Source organism: Accipiter gentilis, chromosome 8, assembly GCF_929443795.1.
Source record: "Accipiter gentilis chromosome 8, bAccGen1.1, whole genome shotgun sequence".
Classification (NCBI taxonomy): domain Eukaryota; kingdom Metazoa; phylum Chordata; class Aves; order Accipitriformes; family Accipitridae; genus Astur; species Astur gentilis.
The window spans coordinates 39,300,905-39,326,941 of NC_064887.1; the positions used below are offsets into that span (position 1 = coordinate 39,300,905).

General features: G+C 43.3%; 1 protein-coding gene across 3 annotated transcripts in view; it reads right to left on the reverse strand.

Moving 5' to 3' along the window:
• REXO1 (RNA exonuclease 1 homolog) overlaps nt 1–26,037 on the reverse strand; it is a 42,208-nt gene that overhangs the window by 10,408 nt on the left and 5,763 nt on the right. For 2 of the 3 annotated variants that reach the window (XM_049808467.1, XM_049808464.1), the window contains exons 2-11: nt 15,949–17,732; nt 12,459–12,560; nt 9,847–10,048; nt 9,010–9,173; nt 7,008–7,145; nt 5,888–6,011; nt 4,683–4,796; nt 3,358–3,495; nt 1,340–1,453; nt 611–684 (exon numbers count right to left, since the gene is read on the reverse strand). In XM_049808467.1, the coding sequence (XP_049664424.1) occupies nt 611–684; nt 1,340–1,453; nt 3,358–3,495; nt 4,683–4,796; nt 5,888–6,011; nt 7,008–7,145; nt 9,010–9,173; nt 9,847–10,048; nt 12,459–12,560; nt 15,949–17,732 (2,954 nt within the window). Of the gene's footprint in view, nt 1–610; nt 685–1,339; nt 1,454–3,357; nt 3,496–4,682; nt 4,797–5,887; nt 6,012–7,007; nt 7,146–9,009; nt 9,174–9,846; nt 10,049–12,458; nt 12,561–15,948; nt 17,733–24,861; nt 24,983–26,037 lie in introns of those variants that run through there. The other variant, XM_049808466.1, reaches the window with a different exon arrangement.

The following is a 26,037-nucleotide window of genomic DNA, read 5'->3' on the forward strand; positions in this document are numbered from 1 at the left end:
CTATCAAAGGGCCAAAACTTCATTCCTGTGCAGGTTTTTCATTCTGCTTTCTAGTGCTGGGATCCTTTCCCCCTGTCCCTCCTCAAGAGAAGTAATAGTTATGAGTCACAACAGGCTCTTTGGGAAGCTTGCACCCCTTAAAACAACAAAGGGCATGCAGTAAACAGAAAACTAAGAAAAGATTTGGCCTACAGCAGCAAGTTACCTTAGCACAGGCATCTGGGAAAGGGAAAAATGGGAAAAAAGTTTTGGCACACTGTTGTCAAGGCCCTGAGACTGCTCTTTGAAAGGAAATCCCTTATTTCTCACTTCCTCAGCGCTTCCCTAAAGGAGTCTGTATGTGAGCTTTTGCTGGGCAACTTAATTCACTGGCATTTGCTTAGAACAAATGAAACCACCTCAATCCAGACAGCTGAGTCTCCTCCTTCCTGCCAAACATTGAATCTTCCTGCTTTTGCATAGCAAAAGATATTTCAGAAGTACTTGTTTTGTCCCCCTTAAGGGAAGCCACCATTCTTCTAGAGGCTTAAGCAACAGTTACACAGCCATCACCACAGTAAGCACAGGACAAATGTCATTGACATTAAAAAGGTGTTGTTCAATAACTTACTTTAGCAACCTGGCAGCCTGGTGAACCCACAGCTCCTGAGCAGCAGCTGTAATGAGTTTCCCATCCACCTGGCACTGAAAGAGTAAGAGATAAGAGTGGAAGAGAAGAGTCCTGTTAATAGGAGATCTAAACTTTAGCTCTTACATGCAGAGATACCCTGGATGAGCACAGCAACAATAATATGCCAAACAAAGGGGGAAAATAAGTATGGATTCACATGCAGCAATCTAAAGAGCTTAAGTCTTTCACACTCAGCCAGACAAACTCCAGAAGCCACCCGGATGCTCTGCTGGAAAACCACAGGAGAGCTCAAACTAGGTTAGTGCCTTGCTGCAAATGAATTCAGCCAAGACGAGTAAACTCTCCTGGGCAGTGACAGGCATCTAGACCTCACAAGTCAGCCTCCTTAAAAGACTGATTTTTTTCAAAAGGCACAGGAAGGTTTGTTTTTTCTTTTACTTTTTTTAAACTGAAAGATCAACAACCTCTGCTCCAGCCCCAGCGTCACACTTTCGGGACTGTCCCACTACTTCCCAGCAGCTTTTTGCCAGGCTATTTCAGCAGCAGCAGGGCCACCCAGTGACGAAACTAGGAACTGTCACAACCTGTGAACGTGACAAGCCCCCAAAGTCACAAAACGTTCCACAGCAACTCAAACCCAAGGCAGACTCCGTGTTCGAAGTCAGAGCACAGCTAGCATGTGACTAAGCCCTCTTTGAAGAGATATACCTCTCTGCTTGCGTAGCCTTCCCCAGTGATGGACACACTCCTCTTTGCGAATGCAGTTTCCAGAGGCTGAGACCATGTACTCAGTGCCACAACGACAACAAATCCTGCAGGAGGCTTTAAGAGGAGAAGCAAAAGTCAGGTCACTAGAAATCCTTCACCTGTTAAACTTGGCCAAAGCACAAGTAAATCAGCATCACTCAAGCCCCAAACACTGGTGAAACAACCTTTCCTGTTAAAAAGGATTCCAAATGTTGTTTCAAACTCCCATAAAAGACACAGCAATCCCTCTGAAAATGCAGTCCTGTAGCATTTGCCTCCCAAACACTTCTCAGAGGCAAACATAAGATTCCCTAATGTTTTTGGTGCACAACATCAGCTTAAACACAGTTCACATCAACATTTGCTGCATTGTTTCTCCATCCACAGCAAATTATGCTGTACTCTAACACAGTTATTTTAAGGAACAGGATAAATAAGTCATTCTTTGGACATCAGAGGTAATGAAGCCTGGTTTCCAGGGGATCTGTGCCTTGTCACTTCCAAATGACATTCGAGTTCTTCCTGGGTACAGCTTTTCTGTAAGGATTCTCCAGCATCTAAAAATGGGATGACTTACAGCACAGCCTGGCCCACCGAGGGGGCAGTTACAGACTTCTCCCTCCTGTCATCTGTGCTTGTACTGCCCACAGTTCAGAGAAGGGAGATGCAAAAAGCCACAGGAAAGGAATTGACTGTCATGCTTCTGATCTCCATGCAATTCCCTGAGTTCTAGTGTAAGCATTTAAGCTCCACATAACACCAGTCTAGACCATTTTTGTCCACTGACCGTGGTCACAGCATTAACAGACCAGCAATAGCTTTAGTTAAATAAGAACAAATTCAAAGATCCTGCAACATCTGCAGCAAAGTACAGGACCAGGAACTTGATCTCAGAATCATATAAAGAAGCTGGCTGGTTAACTGGAGAAAAGGGCTCTAACAAATACAGCACTTGACAGCGTTAATGCAAGAGAGCTTTCGTACAGGTTGCTTCAGCAACCACAGGACAAATGTAGACACAAGGTGTTAACATGGATGAGCACTTAACACACTTTAGCAAGGTCTCTCCAAAGAGATGCTCAGAGGAGTGTGGCAAGGCACCTTAAAATATATCCTAAGTATGTGTTTTATCCCTGCTGCACCACAGCCTGCTCTAATCAGTGTTTGAGAAGCATTAATCCTGCTACAGGAGTTCAGAAAATTCAGACAGAGGAGGACCCCATCCTATCCTGAGGAAACCTGGGGGATTATTTTGTCCAGTTGCAAAAAGGGCTTTTGGAGACTACTTGCCCCAGCGCTGTTAAGAGATCAAGCAGAAAACTGCAGTCCAAACCAGCAAGGCATAACCCACTGCAAAACTAGCCTGGCCCAATGTCAGTCCATATCCCACTGTAACAACAGTTCATATGCAGGGACACACACACAAAAAAATCCTTCCCCTGCAAGAGCAGAGCTTCGTCAGATGCTGAACAGGAGCCTCTCTCCAATCATTTCCCTTGCAACAGCTGCAGGCAGCCTCCAAGTTAGTGCAACGAACTTAGGAGTCAAAGCCTGCACTGAGTAAGCAAGTGCAAAACATGTGCCCTCACAGGGGGTGGCCAAAGGCAGCTTGTCCAGGGAGGCAACCTGACCAATTCATATTCTTTGGCAGCAGTTAGAAACCTTACTCAGCCTCACAGCCCCCCATGCCACAAACTATAAACCTTGTGTCAAAACCAACATTCTTGTGACATGCAAGCTGAAGAAACTTGTCCTCTGGAAAGGCAGCAGACTTCTGCAGCCACACGCCTCTCCTCTGCAACCAGCTGGCCTGCAGACACAGAGGTCACAGCCAAGGAGACACATCACACCAGGAGCAAATGGCTCCATGCTGAGACCAAGAACATCTTTATGCAAAAAGACCAGTTGCAAGCAGGACAGGTGTCTCCAGTTGTAATGTATCTAGCAAACCTTGCAGAATGAGAGCCAGCAGAGCTTACAGTCAATCGTTTTCTTTTCCTCTGCAGTGAAGAGGACAGCGCGGCCGGGCTTCTCCGGGTGAGGCATTGGGTAACCATTTTCCTTTAGCTGCTCCTCAGTCATGAGATACTCCTTTAGCCGCCGGTATAAGGCAGCTCCTATACAAAAAGACAATGCTGAAGCCAGATCACTTAAGCAGGGGCTGTTCTCTCTTACTGTTTTTTCTTTATCAAGCCTCCTGGCAGGGACTCGCAATATTTTGAAATTGCTTCCGCTGCCTTTGTTCAGGATTGACAGGGAAATAGGTGTCGGGGCAGTTTTTTTTAAAATCTGGTCATTGGTGCACAAGCTGATTTTTAATCTCTTCAACAACCAGCATTAAGTCTGGAAAACATAGCTGAAACAGAATTCCCCCAAAGGGCCCATCTTCAGGCCTTTCTGCTACCAGTGTGAGACTTCTCCCATTTTAATGTTTTAAATGCTTTAACTGGTAATTTGTAACACAGCCCAAAGAATACTGCTCAAAGGCCACCCACGGCTAGCTAAAAAATTCATTATCAGAAGCTTTCTTCCTGCTGTTGATTTCAGGCTGCTTGTTTCATTTCACAGAATAATTATAACTTCTTGCACTCTGCTCAATATCTATTCTTTTGCTGCTACGTTAAACCCTTCCAGTATTGCTGTGTACCCTTTGATGTTGCTTAGCTGAGCTATACAGGCCCTTTTAAGCTTTCTCCATGTCAATTCCTTCTGCTCCGTGGCCTCCCTGTCTCTTCTCTGATCTCCTCAACAATTTGCCTACATCTCTTGGCAACCAAAATACCCATAACCGATTTGAGCCAACATGAATAATGCTTCTGGCACAACCCTTTGGCTACGATATGACCTTACTATGACATTCATAAACGTGAAATTGAGCCCTGCAGAGCAGATGGAGATATTTGTAAGTTTGCCTTTTAATCTGGCAGGCACATTGTAAAGTACTGCTTCAGGGCAAGAAAGTTAAAGTAAAATCCAGACAGAAATAAAATCCCAAAAGTCAGTAATACCCAAAACACAAGAAGCAGCTCTGAACAGTTACTGATGCTACATCAAAGCCACGCAGACTATATCAGTGAACTTGCAGCCCAAAGCAGGGAAGTAAGGAAGGTGCTGATCAGAGTGGCGTACCATTCAGTGAGCAACTCTGCAGCGCTGTACTGTACTTTAGGTAATAACTCATAACACTGGCCCACAGATAAATCACAGCACTTCATGCATCAGCCAGATCCTGCTCTCCCCAGTCACAGTGTTATACCTCCAGCTATAATTTACAGGCTAGAGACTCACAGGAGCAGGGTCTTACCTGTTAAATCCTCTGCTCTCAAGCTCCCTGACCGGTTTAGGGTAAAGCTCGTCTTAGCAGCAAGCTTCCCTCCCAGCACAGCTTCATGGGACACCACTTTCTTGTTACTTGTCTCTGCAGTGAGAAGAGGGAAGAAGCAAAAGAGGACAGAGATCAGGTACCCTGCTGAGTAAGAGTAAGTGACTTCAGTCCTACAGTTTGGGGCACTACATATTGGCAAAAGGAGGACTGCATTTATCCTCTTGAACTCTTGCCCTGCTCCAGAAGTTGGCACGTGTAAGGTGGTGTCCTGGCATTTTCATTCCAGCACTATAGGGAACTTTCTGTTTCCACTGCCAGCCCATAGCAACCTTTTTTAAGGGCAGCAGGACATTTTTACAGTTCCCCTGGAAACTCTGATAGCTCTACCTGCTTACTCTGCATAGCAAGCCCTCCTACTGACCAAAAGCAAGAGAGGACTAAGCACAGAAGCAACTCGACCCAGTCATGTGCTGCATGGTGGCATCACCCATCCACCATGAGCAGCTTTGTTGTTAGGTCCCTGCAGACCAGACTCTCACGCTGCATCTTTCAACTTCTTTCAGAAAGGAGCTTCAGAGCTCTAGAATATGCTCAGCACATCAGATAATGGCAGATAGGTGCTTTTTACTAATCATTAACTGGCAGCCCTCTCCTAAAGGCCAGCCTCCCAAGTTCAGCCGCTCTGACTAATGGCTATGAAGGTAATGAAGACAGAGGGTAGAAAAGGGAAGAGACCAGGAAAAAAAAAATTCACAAGAACAGCACAAATTGATTGTTTAATGTACCCTCTCGAGAGCCAATAATGAAATGTCTTAACCCTCTTCGTTTCTCTCTTGAAGCTTAATGTGTGTAACAGATTTCTGCGGTGATGGACGAGTCTATCACTTTGAAGGCATCATGTGAAAGTTACTCCATTAGCGGGGCTTTTCATTTTAAAGAACTTGTGCTAAAAAAAAAATCCATGTGGCATTATCTCCATTTAGGTTCAGACAGCCAACAAAGCATTACAGGACTTGCCTCTTGAAGGCCCATTAAAGCTTGCCAGACTATAAAAAGCTAACTGGACTTGTTTGCCTTTCAGCATAATGCTTCTGAGAAATGGGTCTGTCTTTTCAATAAGTTTCTCTCCGTGGCTTCTAATCCAAGCAAGGCTCCGATTATTAAACCACAAATGTGGTACGTACTGTTCGTACTGGACGGGGAATTGGGCACTAGGCTTCGGAGCTTCTTTAAGGTGTTCACTGCCACATTCAGGTAGATGTTGCGACTGGTGCTACGTTCATAAGCCACCTTCTCTTCTGACAGAGCCTGCAAACAAGGCAATTCATTACTACATACTCTCTTTTCACTACTGCTTTTGGAGAAAAGAAATGTTTGGCTCTTAAAACACAGAATCCAAGTATGATAGCAAAAAAAAAATTGCCCATCAAGGAACTGAATAATAAAGTGGAACATGGCAGAAACATATACTGGTTCTGGGGCCTGTTTTAGGTGAGAGGAAAAAAAATAATTGTATTTTAAACAAAGTGCTAGAAGAAGCATTTTCATATGAAATCTTCCCTGACAGATTAACAAAGCAGTTCTGGGACTGCATGGGAAAGGCTGTTTTCCCCACTTCGGTGGCAGCGCAAGATCTTAACTGGCAAGAAAAGGAAGTCTGGCAAACGGTCACTCCTTGCATGCAATAGGAACATTCCCCCTAGGGAGCTGTGAAGGTGAAATCCCACAAATGAAATCCTCGTGGCATCTGCTTTGGTTACAAAACACACCACACAATGTCCAATAATTACCCAACTAACATTAATGGCCAAAGTTTTCCAATAAAATGCATTACTTTCTCAACTCTGCTTTTGGAAATCCTACTATACTACTCCCTACTGCTAGAAGGCTCCTTAAAAGCCTTCATAAGCAGCAAGTTTTACCAATTACATCTATCTCAAATACTTACCTCTGCTGAACACTTAGATTCCAGGAGGTGTTTGCTACTGTACCAGAGCAAAAGGCCCTTTTGTCCAGCTTGACCATAATGCACATTCCCCTATGTCCTTCTTCTGGGGTTATTAAAAAGATCGTGTGTGCTTTCTGAATGAAGGGAAAGATGGGATGTCCTACTGGAAACCCCCACTGGAATTACACTTTCTGTTGTCTAGTCTGGAATTATTTAATGCCAGTCTCCTCTACAGAACTGTATGTGGATAGGAGAGTTTTCTGGGCTTGCTGCAGTTTTAGAAGGTCTTAGCCAAGGCAGAGGATGTTATCGTCTGCTGCAGACTTTATTCATAAGAAGCAAGCATCAGTACACACCTTGTCAAATGCTTCCTGGGAGGAAGAGCAGAATTTCAGGCACTCGTCAATGAAGAGATTGAGATATCTTTGACGAATGTTTGTTGGGACTTTAGCACCAAATTCTGTGGGAATAACAGGCCTCTGTAAGCTGGCGCTCTAGAGATGAGACAGAGAGAGAAAGAGGCTATTCAGGATTTAAGAGGTATGTGGCTTTGAGACTCTCACATTTCCTGCTATGTTATTAATAGTGGCATGACTTCCTTTCTGAAAATCTGCCCAAAGCTAAACATAACACACATCATTTTTGGTACTAAAAATGCCACTTGAAGCTTTTGTACCACCTTCAGTATTTGAACTACTTCAAAAAAACAACCATGTTTCGTTATGCAACTCATCCAGCAGCCAAGGACTCCCAGTGGCACTAGTCACAATACTACATTTACACATACAAGCATTCCAGACCACAAAAATGATGACATTTACATTAAGAGATTCAAGATTAGGATGGTACCAAGCACCACGCTTTCAATTGGAGACATGAACATGACACCAGTTATGTGCATGACAGACATGGTTTTCTTTTTGGTACTCTGGCTGTGAAGAGAGAATGAAAGGCTCACTCCTGCCAGGCTGGCAGCCAGCTAAATCATCACACTTTCTGTGGGATTCCTGTAACTTCACTGCATTTGGTTTCTTCTTCCTTTTTTAATGTCAATCATGATGCTCCTGAAAGGATCTCCCCCTTAAATTGAACGACATGGTCTTCAGGCATAAAAAACGCATGTTGGACCAAGTCATGACCTACCACTGCAGTTTTCCATTTAACACCAGTTTATCTGCCAAATCACACAATTTGCCTCTTTTTTTGAGAAAAAAACTGTATATTCACCTCTAAAGCACTCATTGTTTCATCAGTCTTTCTCCATCCCACCCAAGAGATATCCATAAACCAAACAATCTGCTGCAATCTGTAATAAAAACAGCTCTATGGAAGGGGAGCAACTCGTCCTAATCTCAATGGGAAAAGTGCTCATTTTCCTCGTACGACTTCCAGTTTGATGCCCCACTCAAGGGGATTTGGTCCTTTTCATTACATACATATTTTTTCTCAACCTCTAATATGATACCCTTAAGCACCTCTGTAACACTGGTAAATATTATCCTTTCAGTTGTTCTTTTTATTTTTAATCAGCTTCAAGTTATATGTTGCTATGGTGGCTTTTTGGGTGGGGAAGAAAGAAAATGACTTTTCACTCCTACAGAAATAATCAGAGTACTTTATGACATATCTTGACACAAGGTATCATCAATAAAGATATCTTTAATCAAGTCCTGGCACTAACCACATTCCTTGCCATCCACTCCAGCAAACAGCTTTTTATGCCATCCACACGCAGCTAAACAAGAAACTCTATTCTGAGTTGTCTTAGCAAGTAACATGTTCCCCGGTGCTCATGGGAAAAGGAGGGACTTCTTTGCTAAAGAGTTCATAGCAAAAGTGAGTACTGGGCATGTATCCCAGGAGAAAAGAAAAAAAAAAGAAGAAAAAAAAAGTTTTTTCCCCAAATATTAACAGCAGCATGAAGTTTAAATCATCACATTTTAACTATATAGGTCACTGTGGGACATTATGCACAACCACCTTCCTCAGTATGGCCCACAAAGCCCGGGAAGGCCATTAATCCAGCCATGCCTTTTGAAGACAAAAAGCTCCAAGTCCCTGACACAAACAGCTACACACCTAGCCAGACAGCACAACAGAAGACTCAAACTGAAGATGAGTGATCAATATTCAAAGAGATCAGAGCAGCACTTAAGTATTTCTATCTTTTTAAGCTCCTACCCCTCAAGTGTTTAATTTTTTATACAATGCTATCAAGGAAAACCACAGGAAGAAACAAACCCATTTAATCAACCTAATCAAAACACCGCTCTTCAGAGACTGCTAAGTTTGGAGCAGCATGGTTAAACATACCACCCTCAGTGGGGAATGACCGGAAAGATTTCAAATTTCTCTTACCTGCAAGGAGGGAACATGTGCTATCCTTTTCGGCACGATGGTGCTGGTGGTCTTTGAAGCCATCCCAGCTAACGTGCAAGCCTTCAGAGGAAGGGCGGATGCTTCACAGTCATTGGAAGGTGTGACACTCCTGCCAGCAACAGTCGTCTTACTACTCATGAGGCCTGCAAGAAACAAAAAATATATTTAGGTAGAAATCCAACCACTGGGCTCCAGGTTTCCAGAATGAACTTACTATAAAAGGTCCATGCTGCAAGCTGTGATTTTTTCAAATGGAAGCCTCCAAAGGGATACAAATTGGGTAATTTTACCACCTTCCAGGCAAGGCTGAAGGAACCTTCTGCCAGGGAACGTGCCTCATTTCTGTTTTGGGGTAACTGAGTCAGCAGAGTTTAAAGATGTAACCCTGTCAGCTACAATGCACTAACTGCTCATCGCGTCATCTCTGAGTCCTTCCAACTACAAAGGGATACCAATGAGCATTAATTAGTACTTCCCTCCTGTTCGTGCCACCTCTGAAAGCTTAAATGGAAGAAAGAATGAGGAGCAAGCACACTCCAAGGAAGAAACACAGAACAGGCTGAAGTGAGGGAGGCTGGATGAGACAGACAGGGGAATGAAGCTGTATGTCTAGCCTGTTGCTTTTCAGAACAGGATGGAATTTCCCAGGGGAAGGACCTTCCACTGGTCACTATCAGCAAAGACTCAAGTCATGGCCAATGCTACACATCTCCTGATAGTTTCACACCTGCTCGTGAGAAATTTAAACATAAGGCAGTGTCTTTTAACAAGGGGGAGGACAGGACAGCATTATCACAAATAACACTGCTGGCTTACTTTGTTTGGCTGCTGCAGAAAGGGCTACATTTGGCACATGAGCAATCCTCCTCTTTTCTCCTGGCAAAGAAAGAGAGGCCTTTTGAACGGCCACAGCCAGCTGTGCCGCCTGCTGCTGAGCCAGCTGGATCCTCTGGTAACAGACCTCCTGAGCAGTGGGGGGACGGTACGGCCGGATTACGGGCTTGCTTGGGACCTCTGCCTGCACAGACAAAAAAGTTTTAGAGCCAGCATGCTCGCCTGCTCAATCGCCACCCTCTGGCTTCCATTCACCCAAGAAAGGTCTCTTTTTCTCAACCCGTCTCTGTTAGCAAATACAGGTCTTTGAGAGAAGAAGATCCCCACCGTCCTCCAGGACAAAACATTTGGAGTCACCCACCAAAAACCACGACATTAATGATTCGCCCTCTGGCAAGACCTCCCAGCACTCTGACATGTTCCTAAATTGGTAGGTGGTATTTGAACTGCTTGTTTAATGGCATGATGTTCCCCATCACTGTGCCTAACCCTCTTCTGGAGTCAATACTCTCAGCTCTACAGTCTTGCACTAGAAAATGAATGTACCCCGGTGCTGCCTACTGCATGCTTCTTTAGTTTATATTGCAATGAAAAAGTGACCAACTACTCTCCATTCCCCTTTGCTACATGATGCTGAGTTTTACAGCTCTCTCCCTCTCTGTCTTTCCCATGCTGAAGAACCAGTGCCATCTACCCTTGCAATTACAGCAGCTCCCCACCTCTCAGCAGCCTTGTTTCAGGTCTCTAGTTCCTGTAACTACTTAAAAGTCTCACATATATGTATTTATAGGATTAGAGCATTACATAAACTGAGCTCTGAATTTTAAACAGGCTGTCCCTGCCTACTTCTGGAGGCATTTCACTGCTTCAGCCGTTACTAGCACAAGTTACACATGCATTTTCTTTGATGTCCAAATTTAGGTTGCAGGAAAGGTGCCAGAAATTATGTCAGCAAAGAGAGAAGTTTTCTAGCAGCAGAAGTACAAGAGAAACAGCAGTAGTACAAACTTCTCCACACTACTTAATAACCTTTGAAATCGGAGAAACAGGCCTTCCCTCCTGATTTTCTTCAGAGAAGGGTGCGCTCACACAGCCCATGCGTAACATGGTGGTTTTGAGACCACAAATTGGGGGCAAACTGGCACCTCCTGCATTCCTGGTCTCTGATGCTGCCACCAGCTTCTGGATACCAAACTGAGTGCAGTCAGCCCTTGAATTATAATTACAGACTTCCGAGCAGGACAGGACACTCATTTTCTGCCTCACCTTCAATTCCTTTCGCCCACTATTTCCCCTGGCAACTAAACTAGAACTCAGCTCCCCCCCCTTCTGCCTGCTCAGTCCTTGAGCTATAAATCACAAGCAAGACTGAGCAAATATTCAACTTGGAGAGATACAGCAAAGCACAGGCCTCAACTCTGCACGGAAAAGCAGCAGTTCAGGTCTTACGGCACCTCCTGAACAAACTTGGCAGCAGCACCAAGCTGAGATACTCCAGGGAACGCACGTCCCAGTGCGTGCTCATGGCAGCTGCTGCTGAGCACACCAGATCGGCTCTGTTTGCCCATGCAATGGCTGTGCTGGGGCTCACATCTTTGGAAAGCATTTTGGGATTAGCTGTCACATTAAGAAAATGTATTTAAAGATTTGTACATGTCTAAAAGGTACCTATTTACAATAAATATTTGAGTTAATGAATTTCCAACCCATTTGCTTCAGTCTCTTATCTCTTCACTTTGGAAGAAAGGGCCCTTATCAAAACACATGAACTGGCTGAAGATACGTAGTTAAATAAAACGCACTGTATTGACCTCAGGGCTTCAAATTATTAAAAGCAAAGAAACCTTTTCTAGGCAGAGAGGAAAGGAAGAACAATTAATTTGGACTACCCAGCTCAAATCAGTGCTTAAGTCTCCACTCTTATCCTGCTGGAACATAAAACTGACTAATCTGTGCTCAGCACCTGGAGGGAAACACATTAAACCCTCAGAGAAAACGTGAATTAAAATCCCAGTGAGAAAGAAATAAAAAAAACCAGAATGCCTTCCTTGCTTCTTTTTTTTTATTCTTCTCTGTATTTAAACTATTTTCACAATTGTGGAGGAAGAGCATCAGACAAGATACTGTTGATATTTTGGCTGATTCAGCACAGATATAAGGCAATGGTTTTAAACATCTGACAAAATTCCTACAGCTATCTTTTAGGTCCACAAGACAAAGAAAACTACTATCAAACACAGACTGACCTTGTGTCCAGCTAATTTTTATCTAAGTGATTGAATGAAGCTATACTGTAGAAAAATGAACATCTCAATTTATCCAAATGAGTTACAAGGCACAGAATCCATTTACGCTTCTACAGTTTACCCTTCATTTTATTATTAGAGTTTTGCTGCCATTTGTAACGGATGCCTAACCACGTTTTTTAGAAATCAGAAAGGGGAGAAAAGAAAACTGACATAGACGGATTCCAGCACAAACAACTCATCCACTACTGCCTGAACCTGGGATGACATAATTTTCCAGTGTTGTAACAGGACAAAAAATCCTCACTTTAAAGAATCTAAACTTTTGCTTCTAAAAGCTGCACTTACATTTCCCTGTTTGACGAGATGAGAGATCCTTCTTTTTTGGCCAGGAAACAAGGTAGTTAAATTATCTTCTGTCTTTTCTTCATTTCCTTCCTCTTTGGACAGCTGGAAAACAAAAGAACAAGCTTCCAAAATTGAATGGACTTGAAGATCCCTCTCAATGAGGAGATCTGAAAAATCTCCTTTTGGGTTAACAGAAAGTCTTTGCAGGTGGCAGGTGAGAACAACATGTGGTCAGCTGCTGAACTACTAAAACAAACCTTGTTTTGAACCCAAGAGCCACCAATGAAGCCAACGAACAGCAGCATTACAGTTCTCCCCCAAGCAGTCGCTCCATGAGCTGTGCACTAGGCAGCACTGGCATGATTCAGGAGAGCCCCTACCTTCCACGAGAGACTTGAACATCCTTCTCCTGCCAGCCGTTCACACATGTCACCTTTCATGGCATTCTTAAAATCCAGGGGGTTTGGGGTTTGTTTTTAAGAACTTGGGAGCTGACTCATTTCTGCCCTTGTAGAACATGCTGCCAGAGCAGGTCCTGAAAACCTGCCTGACATCAAACCACGGTGCCCCCACTCCACATTTAGGGAAATGTTTCTCTGCAGTTTTATCCACAGCCATATCTGAAGAAAGACTGCAGTAACAAATCCCCAGGGCACACACTTGTATGGCCAGAAACCCAGGAGGAAGTAACAGCACCTCTCCAGCTAAAGCTACTTCTGAATTAACATCTCAGACTTGTTCCCGGGGCAGGGGGGAAACCACTTTCATATCTTTGATTTTGACTCAGCTGTTCATTTATACAAAAAACACTTCACAAGTTTATTTTTCAAAACTACAGCTGCTCTCCAGTCAATCTTGCTTTCAGTTTTCCAACACAACCCCTGGCAAATCTCTGAGCAGAGACGAGCCTGACAATCTCTTGGAAATTCAGCAACAAAGCTGAGGGCTGGAATTGGGGATGAGCTCAGACTCCACTTAGGTTGAGCTTGTGTTCATCACCACAAGGGCATTCTGGATGAGCACTTTGCACTGAATCACTTTGCTCTCTAGGAACTCGGTAAGTCTGTTAATTCAGTTAAATCCTTAATAAACTCACTCACAAAGCCATCATGCCTGGTGGAAAAGTACCACACTGCCCACACGTACCTTCCCTCTGGACTAGCACATTACAGAGATCAAACGACATGGGCTCCATCTACAAAATTATTCTGTAAACAAAAAAATTCCCTGTGACCAATCCCACCCGCCAGAAACACAGCGGGGAAGCAGGTACCTACTTACAAACACCCATCTGTCAAAGAAGGACCCCTCCGCTGCAATGCTTGTTTCTCCCTTTCCAAAACAGGGGGAAATTAAATTTCAGTGCAGGGATATAAGGTAAAGCACGTGCAAAGGAAACACACGTGGCTGCTGACAGCTCAACATTGCCACTCCATGCCAGAATTAACTGTTTGCAGTGAGTGGCAGCCTCTGGTTCAGCACTTTCTGAATTCAGCCCATTTTGAACCACCCTGTATTTGGAAAGCTCTACGTGGATTAGTATTTCTCCCTATAGATTGTATACTCTTAAACTATTTTCACTTAAACTGGGCAATTTGGAGAAACAAAGCCAAAAATAAAGTGCTCTTTCCTAGCTGGGAATTATACTAAACACTGAAGAAAGAACAGCTGAATTTTAAACAAGCAAAATCAAGTAATGCTTAATAGTTCAGAAGAAAATCATTACACTGAACTGCTTTATATAGTTTCTCCTACCAAGGCATTTCATGAGTGTAAAAAAGGCCTTTACTTGTCAGCAACACAGACTTTTCTCCGAACAGATCAGGGATATTAGTGCAACAGAGAGTTCAGCAAAAAGCTTTAATAGTCCAGCTATTCTTTTCAAAAGATGAGCTCTCCTCCCCACGCTGCAGATCCCAGCTCACTTTGTCCTCCACATACAGATGGTCGTGAATGGAAGAATTTTGTTCATGGCCACTTCAGCCACCCAATTCACAAAAGCCTGAAAACCAGCAGCAATTTCTGATGCTGTTTTTGGACTAAAAATCAACAATCAATCATACCAGGAGAAACCGCCTCTCCACCATGCAGTTTCACGGCTCCTGCTGGACTCGCCCTGCCCCTCCTTCAGATCAGTAATCTCCAAAGGAGTCTTGCTGTGTTTGAAGGGGTCTAAACTGGAACACATTAGAAGCACTGGTGGTGTCCCAGTACCTCCATTATCTTTTGTATGCAGGAAAGCTGCAGTTGAAGCCACTCAGTAATTCCTTGGATAGACACACTCATCCTTTGGTACCCCCTCTCTCCCAGCACACAGAAGGCACCTGATTTTTGTCACCTTGCCTCATTAAGCCTGCCAGGTAATACAGCTAACTCAGCAACCCTGATACCTCTGCACTGCAGTCAGATGTGCCAGATGGGTAATGCCAGATACAAGTTTGGGGTGTTTTCTCAACATTGCCAAATTTGTCACCTTTTCTTTTTTTAAAGCTCTTTCCAATCCAATTCCCTGAACACCTGCTCTGTACACAAGCAAAATCGTCCCAACCAGAAAACCTGGGCATCCTGGGTTTGACAGCAAGTCAAACAATCCTGCCCATGCACAGGCAACCGTTCCTGGGATCAAGGGTTTGCTCTTGATGCCCAGTCAAACTCAAGATGTCAGAAGATGAAGGATGAGTTTTGTCTGCTCCTACTTCCCTGCCTCAGATGTTGTTAGAGGATCACTGCCAGCAGCTGCTTTCTAGACTTTTACACTTGCTCCATTCTGTTTTAATTTTTGAAAATGAGGGTCTTGCATCCTCTGGAGAGCCCTCTGACCTCACAGTCACTGGGCAGAAGCCTTTTTATGTAAATGCTGTCTTTTTACCTCCTTATTCTGAAACCCCTTGTACCTTTTGAAGAAATTTTACCCTCCATTTCTTATTTGTGCCACCTAAAAGGTATTCAGAGATCTTCATAAAATATCTGCAGTATGCATTTAAAATAGGAAACAGTAGTCTGGGGAGTCTCCGAAACGTCCAGTGCCAACTACATCAATTTACTTGCACCAACACATTTTCCTGGTTCTACCTGCCACTACATTCCTTAAACTATGCTGCAACAAGAAGGCATCACCCAGATTAGCAAGCCTGGATTAGCTTTGAAACACCCACAACATACTCTCTGAAGCTCTTTCTCCAGCCATCCAGGCCACCATGGTTCTTAGGCCAGATGGAGAGAAAAGTAGCTGATAACCCTGAAAGCTAAAGGCCTTCCACACAAAAGGTAACTGAATCCTTACATTTCACAGCAGCTTTCCATCCAGCAGGTAAATTCAGGTGCAAACTCTTCAAAGCACTCAGTCATGACAAGGATGAGGTTCTTCCAACATATGGAGTCTCCCTCTGTAGCCCTCTTCAGCTACTTGAAATAAGCAACACCACTAAACCAAACCAGAATCCTTTCCCATTTAGAGGTGAGAGAACCAACCAACCCAAATCAGCATTACCTGTTTACCCAGCCTTCCCTTGTCTTCAGTTTTCACAACTGTAGATTCATTAAAAATCCTGAGACACTCTTCCATTGGATCTGACTCAAAGTCTAAGTCTTTCTCAAGAATGGAATAATCAATGTCATCAGATGTTGAGGAAGATGATGATGACTTTGACAATTTAGAGCGCTTCGCTTTCTTTGTCGCTTCATTTTCACTCTCAGAGTCTGAACCACCGCCATCACCATCCGAGTCTGAGCTCACATCAAGTAACGTGGATGGCAAAGGCTGACCTTTCTCATCATCATCTCCACTCTCATCGCCGAACAGGTCAACATGACTCAAACTCTGCTGCTTCCGACCCTTCTTTGGATCTCCTTTTTCTGTAGAACTGACCTTTTCTTTCTTCCGCTCCAGTGCTGGAGTCTTGGTCCCTTTCTCTTTGTTTTTACGGCCAGAGGTTTCCTTACCATTTTTCACATCAACTGTTTTCATCTTGGAGTCCTTCTTGCTGCTCCCCACCTTCTCTGTGCTAGAGCCTTTGATCAAACCCTCACTCTTGCTTTTCCCTGAGCTACTGCTGGCGGACTTGGATTTTTCTTTCTTAAGCCCATCTACTTTTTCTGACTTCTGTTTTTCAGGTTTCTTTAAATTCCCATCAGTTTTCACTTTGACACTTTTATCTTTGCAGTTTTTCTCTTCATTCTTGATTTTTAATTTTTCTTCTTTCTTGAGCACTTTGTCTTTTTCTGTATTTTTACTTTTCTCCTTCTTACCAACCTCATTGAGGCCAGGCGTTTTACTAAGGTCTGATTTCTTCCTTTTTGTTTTGTCTTTTGAGTCTTTGTTTTTGTTTTCAATTTCCTGGTCATTCTTACCAGAACACAATTTCGCTGCTTTTGCATTCTTGTCTGATAAGTTTTTGGCAAGATTTTTCTGTGAACTTGAAACGTCTTCCATGCCATATCGCACTGCCACTTCTTTGTTATCCTGGGAAGCAAAGTCATCCAGTTTGGTGCTCTGCTCTTTTTTGGATAACCCATCATTTGACTCACTTTCAGAACCAGCTTTTGACTGTGAACTAGCAGAAGTTGGTTTACATTCCTCATCAGCCTCATCTTCAGAGGAAGAGAACCTGGCACACACTTCATACTCATCGAGTACTTCACAGAGCTTCTTTCGCGAAGGAGAGTAAGATTCTTCGTAACTAGACACCCTACCCCTTTTAGACCCTTTTGGCTCCTTTGTTGTGGCTTTGCTCAAAAGCCTGGCTGAATAATTTGAAAGAGGGTCATATTCCAAGTCTGTAGAAGGCTTAGAGTCATCAATCACATATTTATTGTTAGTGACAGTGCTACTGTATTTTTTATTCTGTACTACAGCCTTGGGAACATATTCCAGTGAGCTACCTTTAGATCGGGAAGTATCCAAAGTGTATTTACTTGACCGGCTAGCAGCAGCGAGAGGAGTAGGGTTGTAGTCCGAGTTATTATTAAAGTTGTAGCTACCTGGATTATACTCTAAGGAAGTAAATGAATCATTTTGTGTCCCAGCAGGTGACACGGGTGTATTCGAAATGAGCGAAGAGGCCTCTGAGGCACTGAACTCCTTTGTCGTTTCTAGCAGCTCCTCGTACTTTTTCTGCTCTCTCTCAACTTCATTTTTGACTGCCTCAATGGCCTTGTTGACCAGCTCCAGCTCCAGAATACCAGGTGTCACATCTGTAATGTCAGCCAGAGCGCCATCCTCCACCTCCAGTGAGGGCCTCGGAAGTTCTGGATTGTAGGGATCATAGCCTCGTTCTGTAAAAGAGAAAGAAAAAATAATTTACTGCCAGGAATTTAGGCAAAATTTTCTTTGGAGTAAAATTTTAAAAAAGGTCTTTTTAAGGTCTGCTCTCATCAAAACCCAATACTACCAAAAGCCATGCTCTTGTCACCACAGAATAAATGTTTGATACCAAAAGCCATCAGTGATGTTCTCTGGCCAGCAGCAGGCGTGCAGCTAGACTAGATTTTAGAAACTACTCCCGGGTCTTAAGGACTAAAGATTTAGTAACAAAGTGGTTTTATTACTCATGGAAAACCTCTATAAATTAACTATTCTTTGGGGCACCAAAGAATAATCACTGTATTAAGACTAAGAGGAGCTGAGTCTGCACAGAATTATCTGCTTAATTCAGTGAAGCAACCAAGGGAGGAAAGAGGATTCCAGTATGAAAACTGTGGATTAGGTTCTCACTTATCAATGCCAATGCCTAAAGCCCACTGAAGCCTCCAATATTCCTCAAAGCTCAGTACTTCTCATGGCAGTTGCAGAAAAACCAGTCTTATTTGGACTGACAAACTGAGTGCTACTAGTAAGAAAAAACTACAGGCACAAAGGCAACACAACTCAACCACACAGAACAACCACCAACAGGAATATTAAACATCCAGAACATTTCTCTTTTCTGACATTCGTCTTTTCAGACAAGTCTCTTCGGTGGCCTCTCTTACACAGACATTTCTAGGACTACAAGCAGAGGATACGCTTTGACCATGCTGCACAGCTCTTCCGACCACAGCGCTTTTGGCAAGTGATGGTCCAACCCTATGGAACTACATGGAAATGCCAAAGCAACCTGTCCAAGTGACAACTTACAAGTGGAGAGTCCATTAAAGCTCATCTTGTAACATTCATCTTGAAAAGGACATGGGAGCAGTTGTCACAAGCATAAACACTCTCTACTTTCTGCCACGGTATCCCAAACTCTCCCACCTACCTTCCCAACTCATAGTGAAATGGAAGGGAAAAGGATGTCATTCACGCATGTGTGCAGAGTGACAGGCACCCTGCTTGTGAAAGCAGGCAGGAAAATAACTTCACCTTAAAAAATTAGACTAGTAATGGAGGAACCCAGTACAGTAATAAAAAGGTGACTGCATTTAGCAAGCTAACAGAAGCTACAGGTAAGTTAATGGCTGCTTTTTGACTTTGAACAGTTTTCAACTCTTGTTTTATCACAGTGTTTCTGGATGCTGATATTCCAGAGGAACTTTTTGTTCTTTGCTAGAAGGACAGTAGTAAAACTGGCTTTCCAACATGAATATGTAGAAGAAAAAAAACAATAAGCAGAGAGATAAAACACAGGGAAACATAAACCTCTCAGGTCTAAGAGGGATGAAAGAACTTCTTGTAACAGCCAGAAATAAACAGTGTTTACAGGAGCTGCTTCTACCATTCTCACAAGACTGAGTTTTTCTTGGATTTTTATTTTTTTTTTGGAGAGGATCCATGAATGCACAGCTCCCTTTGGTAATATGAAAAGAACCTGTCTAGCAGTTGGCAGAACTAGCCTCCAAGGAAGCAGAATAATAGAGACTGGGTTAAAATAAAGACAGTGGTTTCAAAAAATACTTTTTACTCCCTCAGGTTTGCAAAGTCTTTTTCCAAACCAATTAGCTCCTGATTGAGCAGGGACTCTGGGCAATCATAGTATGGTGTCACCATCTTACAAAGGACAGTCTGAGCTGTGCTCAGCACCAGAAATCGGGGGAAAAAGGAACAAGGTGATATATTTCTATAACTAGCTTCCCCTCCACCTATTGCAAAGTGCTTTACAACCAATATACAAAGAGCATTTCCGAAACTAGTGTCTGCTCTTCCTGATGCCCAGCACGGCTCACACCCTGGGGGAGGGAGAAGGTGGCAAAGCAGAGCATCTCAGAGGATAGTGTACACCTGACAGACTGATATCCAGAGCCTAGTTAGAAAAAGAAACCACGAAGAAATGCAGGTAACAAGGAAAAACCAGGACCAAACCTAGATGTAAACAGCACCAGCAGCATCAAGGCTAGTATATGTAAACAGATAGGTATAAATATTAGCCTAACAGCTGATGAACAACAGAGCCCTCCATACCCGCCACCTCATTTCTCACCACTTTGCGAAACGCCAGCTCCATAGTGGTAGAGAAGACCAGTGCGGTGAAGTCTGGAGGAGTCAGATATTACCCTCTAACGCATGATAGAGACCTAAAATTTAGCACAAGCATTGTTAAGGGAACAGCTGAAAGCCTGGTAATTTGTGCAGCGATAAGTATTAGGGGGCCTATAAGCAAACAGAGGCAAGAACACAGAGTCTGGATCTAAAGACTTGCCAAAACAAACACTACCACACACAAAAACACCCAAACCCTAAACTACACAATACACAAAATACATCTTGTCTACACAGAAAAGCAAACTATTTTAAATACATCAGGATACAGAGAAAGTAGAAGACAATCTAAGTACAGACCTGGTGTCTGATTCTCTGCTGTTCATCTACAGTATAAAAATAATTTGCACATTTTCTTTCAGTGGAATGACCAGATGTAAAAATACATTGCAATCTCTGAGAATGCCAGCAGGCTTTGAGATATCGTCATAAAAGAGCTCTTTTGTAGGAGTGTAGGAGGCCTGATGGATTACCCAAGCGGCGCTGATCAAAGGCTACCTTTTCCATGAAAGAGACTTGTGTAAGTGGGCTCCGTGATACTAATCAGGACTGTCACCTTTGGCCATGATGCATTTGCAGACAATGTAGTGGAAACACGAGCAGAAGGGGATTTTTTTTTTTTAATGTATCTACATACATACACACACACACACACACATATATATATATATGGATAGCCCTAAACACACAAGTCCCCAGAGTCAGAGAAATTAAATAGCCTATCTGAAATCAGGCCACCTTTTCAGATGCCTAATTATACTTCTAAGAACCTAGGGCAGAAAAGGATCTCTGGATGATTAAGCCCAGTGCCACACAGGCAGGCACCCAGCTACACCCACACACCCCTTCTTACAACCTGAATACAAGATTCAAACGAGTCTTCAGCTTCTGCATTTAGTCCTCTCCATTTCAAATGCATTAGTGTCCATGGTGTAAAGAAAGATTACTACAAGATGAACTACACTGGTTTTGCTATTCTGATATACAAGACGTCTGCAGTATTTCTGAAGCAAAATGAGTTAGAGGCACCACGTAGGATGTCAAATTGAGAGTCTACACTGTCCTTTGAGAATCGTGAGATAATGAGACTTAAGATGACAACTCCTTACAGGATTGTGAACTAAACTGCTGTCAGGACACTCTTTAAAATACAAACTATTTTAATAAATTAATACACCTCAGTCATAATGAAATAGTCCTTCTGAGGCACAAAAAGGTGAAGTTAACATCAACACTACACCAAAGAAGTTATTAATAATTTACATAGGACCTCAGCAAACAATTTATTTAACCTAGAACTACTTTAGAATGTACCAAAATTAACTGCACTTAAATCAGCCATTTCAGCCGAGTATACAAAAGCATAAAACAAGATTCTTCCAAAAAACCAAGCTGATTGTTTTTTTTCCTGGTTACAGTCAGGTTGGTTCTGGGAAACAATGCCTCAGTTCTGAGGTGGAGCTGTTTTATTACAGAGCTTCTAAAGCTAACGACTCCTTGCTGTACACTGGTCCTTCTAGTTTGTGCAACAGGCGAAAGCAGTAAACAAAGGCTGACATTAAATGAATAATGGGAGTACAAGGTCACCTGTTTGATGTTAAAACTTATTTTACAGTGAATCACTCTGGAGAAAAAGATGTCTATTTTTTTCAAGCACCCTACCAGAACACATACTTCAGATGCTTTAAATACAGAAAAGCCCAGATGTATGACAGGTACTGGTGGTTGTAAACCTGCAGGTTTTGGAAGAGGAGTCAAGCTCTTCCATGCATGTGGGACATGGATGACAACTACCTTCCTTCCAGATATAACAGTTGCTAAGCAGCAACAGCTGCTGCTAAACAAAAGGAAGGCAAAAATTGGAAACTTTCAAATTTACGCCAATTAAGATCTCAAAATGGAAGGGTTTGCTGGCCAAACTGCAGAGGCACCAGCACAGGCCAAAAGACAGTGAACATTTTCAAGACCGCTGCTGAAGTCACCCATTTTCCTGGGTCACCTGGAGCTGGCAACAAATGCATTCACTGGGAGATGGGGACAGTGAAAGCTGTTGGGAAACCTCTGGAGGAAAAAAAAAAAAAAAAAAAAAATTTTTATTTTAACGTCATCAGAACAGCTTTGTTAGCTTAACAGCTTGCCTGTATTTACAGTGCCAGTACTTAGCAAATGGACAACCTTTGCGATTACAGAAAAATTATCACCATTGGAAAATTATTTTAAGCTTTTCATTTAATGCTTCACAGAAGAGACAGTGGTTTCTCAAGAACAAAATGTTTCAAAAAAGCTTTACCAGCAGGCTGAGTTTTGCTACTGTACAGAATTAAACAGCGCAAAAGAAATGGCAGGTTTTGGCACAGACCTCATTTGTGAGTACCCAAAGCAAATTTCCAACAATTAATTTAACAGTAATGTCCAACCACCTGGAAATAATTAACACTGAGATTTAAAATAGTACATTTCAAATAATTATTCAGAGTAAATGGGTTAGGAGGGCAGGTAAGAGGAGCTAAGAGAAATGTTTCTTCAACTTTAAATATAACGCTAGTCCTAATGAATTTTTTTTTTGCTCCTTCTTTCTCTTTTTAAATAGTGAATTTAATTATTAAAATTAAGTATTAAAAGCATAGATAACCTTGTCCTGGTCTAAGAAGATCAGGGAAGCAAGGTTTGAGAGGTATTACAGCCAGTCTAGTCCAAGCTGGCCAATCCCTATGCAACCTACTCCTTGCATTTGTTACTCCATGACAGGTATTTGATGCCACAGCATCAAAGTACATCATGAACCAACAAGGTCATTTCTTTAGTGGAAAAAAGGAAGCAAATATGAGAAAAGAGAGTCTTATATTAGCAAGGCTGAAAAAAGTTTGAACAGTCATCCATCACACTGCGGTATTTTTAAACCTGCTGTGACAAAGCCTGCTTAAGGTCAGGGTATGGTTTCACCAGATGTTGTCAGCCAACATAAGCACTTGGTGCCACCGAAGAACCGTCTCAGTGGGCTGAACTGGTTGACCAGGGGGTTCACCGGAGGGTTTCACAACCATCATAGGGAGGGGTGGATCACACAGAGGGCCAAGAGCAGCCAGACATCACCCTCATACAAGCCATAAGCCGTTTTCTCCGCTCAGCCACCTGAGACTGCTGACATGCTGTGGCTGGAGAGGAGACACGGACCTGCCCAAGTGAGTTCAATCCAGCAAGGGAGCAGCTCCAACATGGGCCATGTCACTCCTGAGCAGGCAGCATTATCAGGGAACGACTCACTCAGGAAACTCGCTGTGACAGGAGGACATTAGGGCACACCCCTCACAGCAGCTCAGACAGCAACATCCAGGGAAGCAGTACACACCTCCTAATTTTATTCAAGAAAAATCAACTTTGCAAGGTTTTTTTCTCTGGTGCAGCAGAAGATGCATCTAAAAGGTCCTCAAGCTTACTAAATATGGCAGCTTCACCCTTGTGATAGCCTCACAGACAGTTCTGGAGGACTGTCCTCGACGCTAGGACTGCCACTCCTTCACACAGCAACACTAGTTAAATCCGAGGATGCAAAAGCCAGAATGAGACAGTCTGGCCCATGCAAAAGCCATCATTTACATTCCTCTACTGCCGCAGTGATTTATAGTCCCACCCGTCCTGGTGCTAAAACAACAGCGGTAGGCAAAGAGCATCAGAGGTGTGTCAAGATCTGTAATAAATGTAATGTTTTCCTAAGAGGAAATCACACCATTGGTACATTTGTACCATAACCTAGGAAAGAACGTGAGAAAAAGAACGGGTGTATTTACCAGGACAGGGGCAGAAAGCAACGGTTGGCACCCAAAATATCACGATTTCTCCCCATGCTGCTCTCCCGACCCCACAGCCTGTCATCACACAGGCTAGAAGGCGTCTCACCGTTTTAAAATCGATGATACATTAATCTGGATATTCAATGTTTGGATTCTTTGGAGATGACTTTCCACTCCCTTTCTCATTTTAGCTTTAAAGTTATTCCTCAATATACAAGAAAAGTTGAAACTCTGTTTGGGGAAAAAAAAAAATTAACAGAGACTTATTTTTTCTGTTTCTGAGAAAAAGACAGACCAGAAAACATTTCCACATCTCTTGTATAATTAGTTTTTTCAAAGGTGGCTACAACTTAGCTTTCAAAGCAGAAGAAAAAAAAAGAAATACTTCAAGTATTCTGGTGTCTTCTTTTCTCTCTATTTAACTCCACCTTGAAAACTTACTTTGACCAGCATGGTCACAAGCAGTAACAATACTCCTCACCCACCAGTTCCTTAACTTTCCAGCCTTTCTCTTGCTTGCTCAAGATAAGTTACCTTCTCAACACCTGTCTTACTTCTTTAACTGTTTCGGGTGAAGAATTCCCATTTAAGGGAAAAAAACCCAACAATAACCAGCAGTATTTCAATACAGTCACAACTGGAAACTTTGAAAAACAAAGTTAAAAACTAAAGAAAACCACCCTTCAAGCTATATTACATTTAAAAACTTCAGCTGTAACTTATGATGGGCTAAAACAAAAACTTAAACTGGTTTTAAAACCTGTCCGGCTTTAGTTAACTCAAAAGCTGGAATTAATACTTTGCAGCTCCTTTACGACTCAAGACACCTGCAGCTCCACAGACTCTTTTAACCAGCTATCCCAACACACTCCCCGATTCTCAGCACAGATCCTCTTTAATAAAAAGGCTAGATCTCACAGGGAAATTAAAATCCTTGTGCAACTAAACCCTCCAAAGCAGAGCTAAGTTTTTTTGCATAGTCCATGTATTTCAGAAGCAGATGCAACCCTGAGGACCAAAGTCTCACATTAAATGAATGGCTAACACGTGAAAGCCTCTCTGGAGAAGGCACTTCTCTCACAGCTGCTTCTTCACGTACTGCAACCCACACAAAAACACAAGTTCACTCCACAGTAAGTCAAAAACTTCAAAGAATTACCTGAGCTCCCCGCAGTTAATAAATATTGCAGATATTTGTTCATGCTGTACTTGAGGCTTTTAATATCTGCTTGGTACTGCTAAGACACTCCGGCAAAGGCTTATAGCACAATACCGCTGACCATGTGCTGACACAGCACTTTCTGGGCTGCAGAGATAATTAGGGCAGGACTTACCAACCCAAAGTCCCGCCTTCACCCTCATTTACTCCCAAGTCGGATGAGGTTTTACTCAAGCGTCCGCAGGGGCTTTTTGACTGTTTTCTTCTTTCCTAGCACTACTACTATCATCTTGGGGGATTTTTTGACATCCTACTTTCCCCAATCCCCAACTGTACACGTTGCTTTTTACTTGATTTGAGCAACACAAGTTGGCAAGCACAGCAGTTTCCCAAACAGCGATCCCCAGGGTCATGCTAAGTGATCCCCTTGGCCTGCCGGGCCCCCCCCCAGCAGCACGCTTCCCAACTGGAGCCCAACACCACCCCACTTCTCCAGCACAACAACCCACGCTCAGTCGCAGTGGGGAAGGAGGCTGCAGGGCAGGGAGATGACCTGGCCCTGCTTGTCGGTGCGTGCCTGCCTGCAGCCCAGTGCTGCCGCCTCTCCGGTATTATGTGAGCCCATGCCCCGGTGCCTCTGACCCCCCTCATCCAGCACAGGGCAGCCCACGGAAAGCGATTTGGGAAATGCTGGACTAGTGAATTGTGCTTTCTGCTTCTCCAGCACTAAAGCAGCACTGCAGTGTTTGACTAGAGGAAAAAAAAAAGCCAGAGGAAGTGTTTAAATGTCAGGTAAGATATTCCACACTGGAGAGAGAAATCCTGTAAGAGCAGACAAAGGGCTCTTGTGGTGGGCAGAGAGGAGCATGGGGAGCTCGCAAACACTGGCACAACTCTAGTGCCTTCAACACCCATGCAGGCTGCTGCACCTTTAGCCTTCAAAATCCTTCCGGCTTGACAACTGAGAAGATTTGCTCCCACCTCCTGCTTTTCACAGGTCTGTGACTGGAGTGAGGAAGAGCCACGTGCAAGCTCAGGGCCGAGACTCCCCACAGCCACACTCCCACTTGCAGAAAGACCAAAAATCAGAAGTGCCTTGCCAGCCCACACCGAAATCCTGACATATAATGCAGCTGCACCTGCCCACCCACAGGAAACCTGCCATAACTGACAATT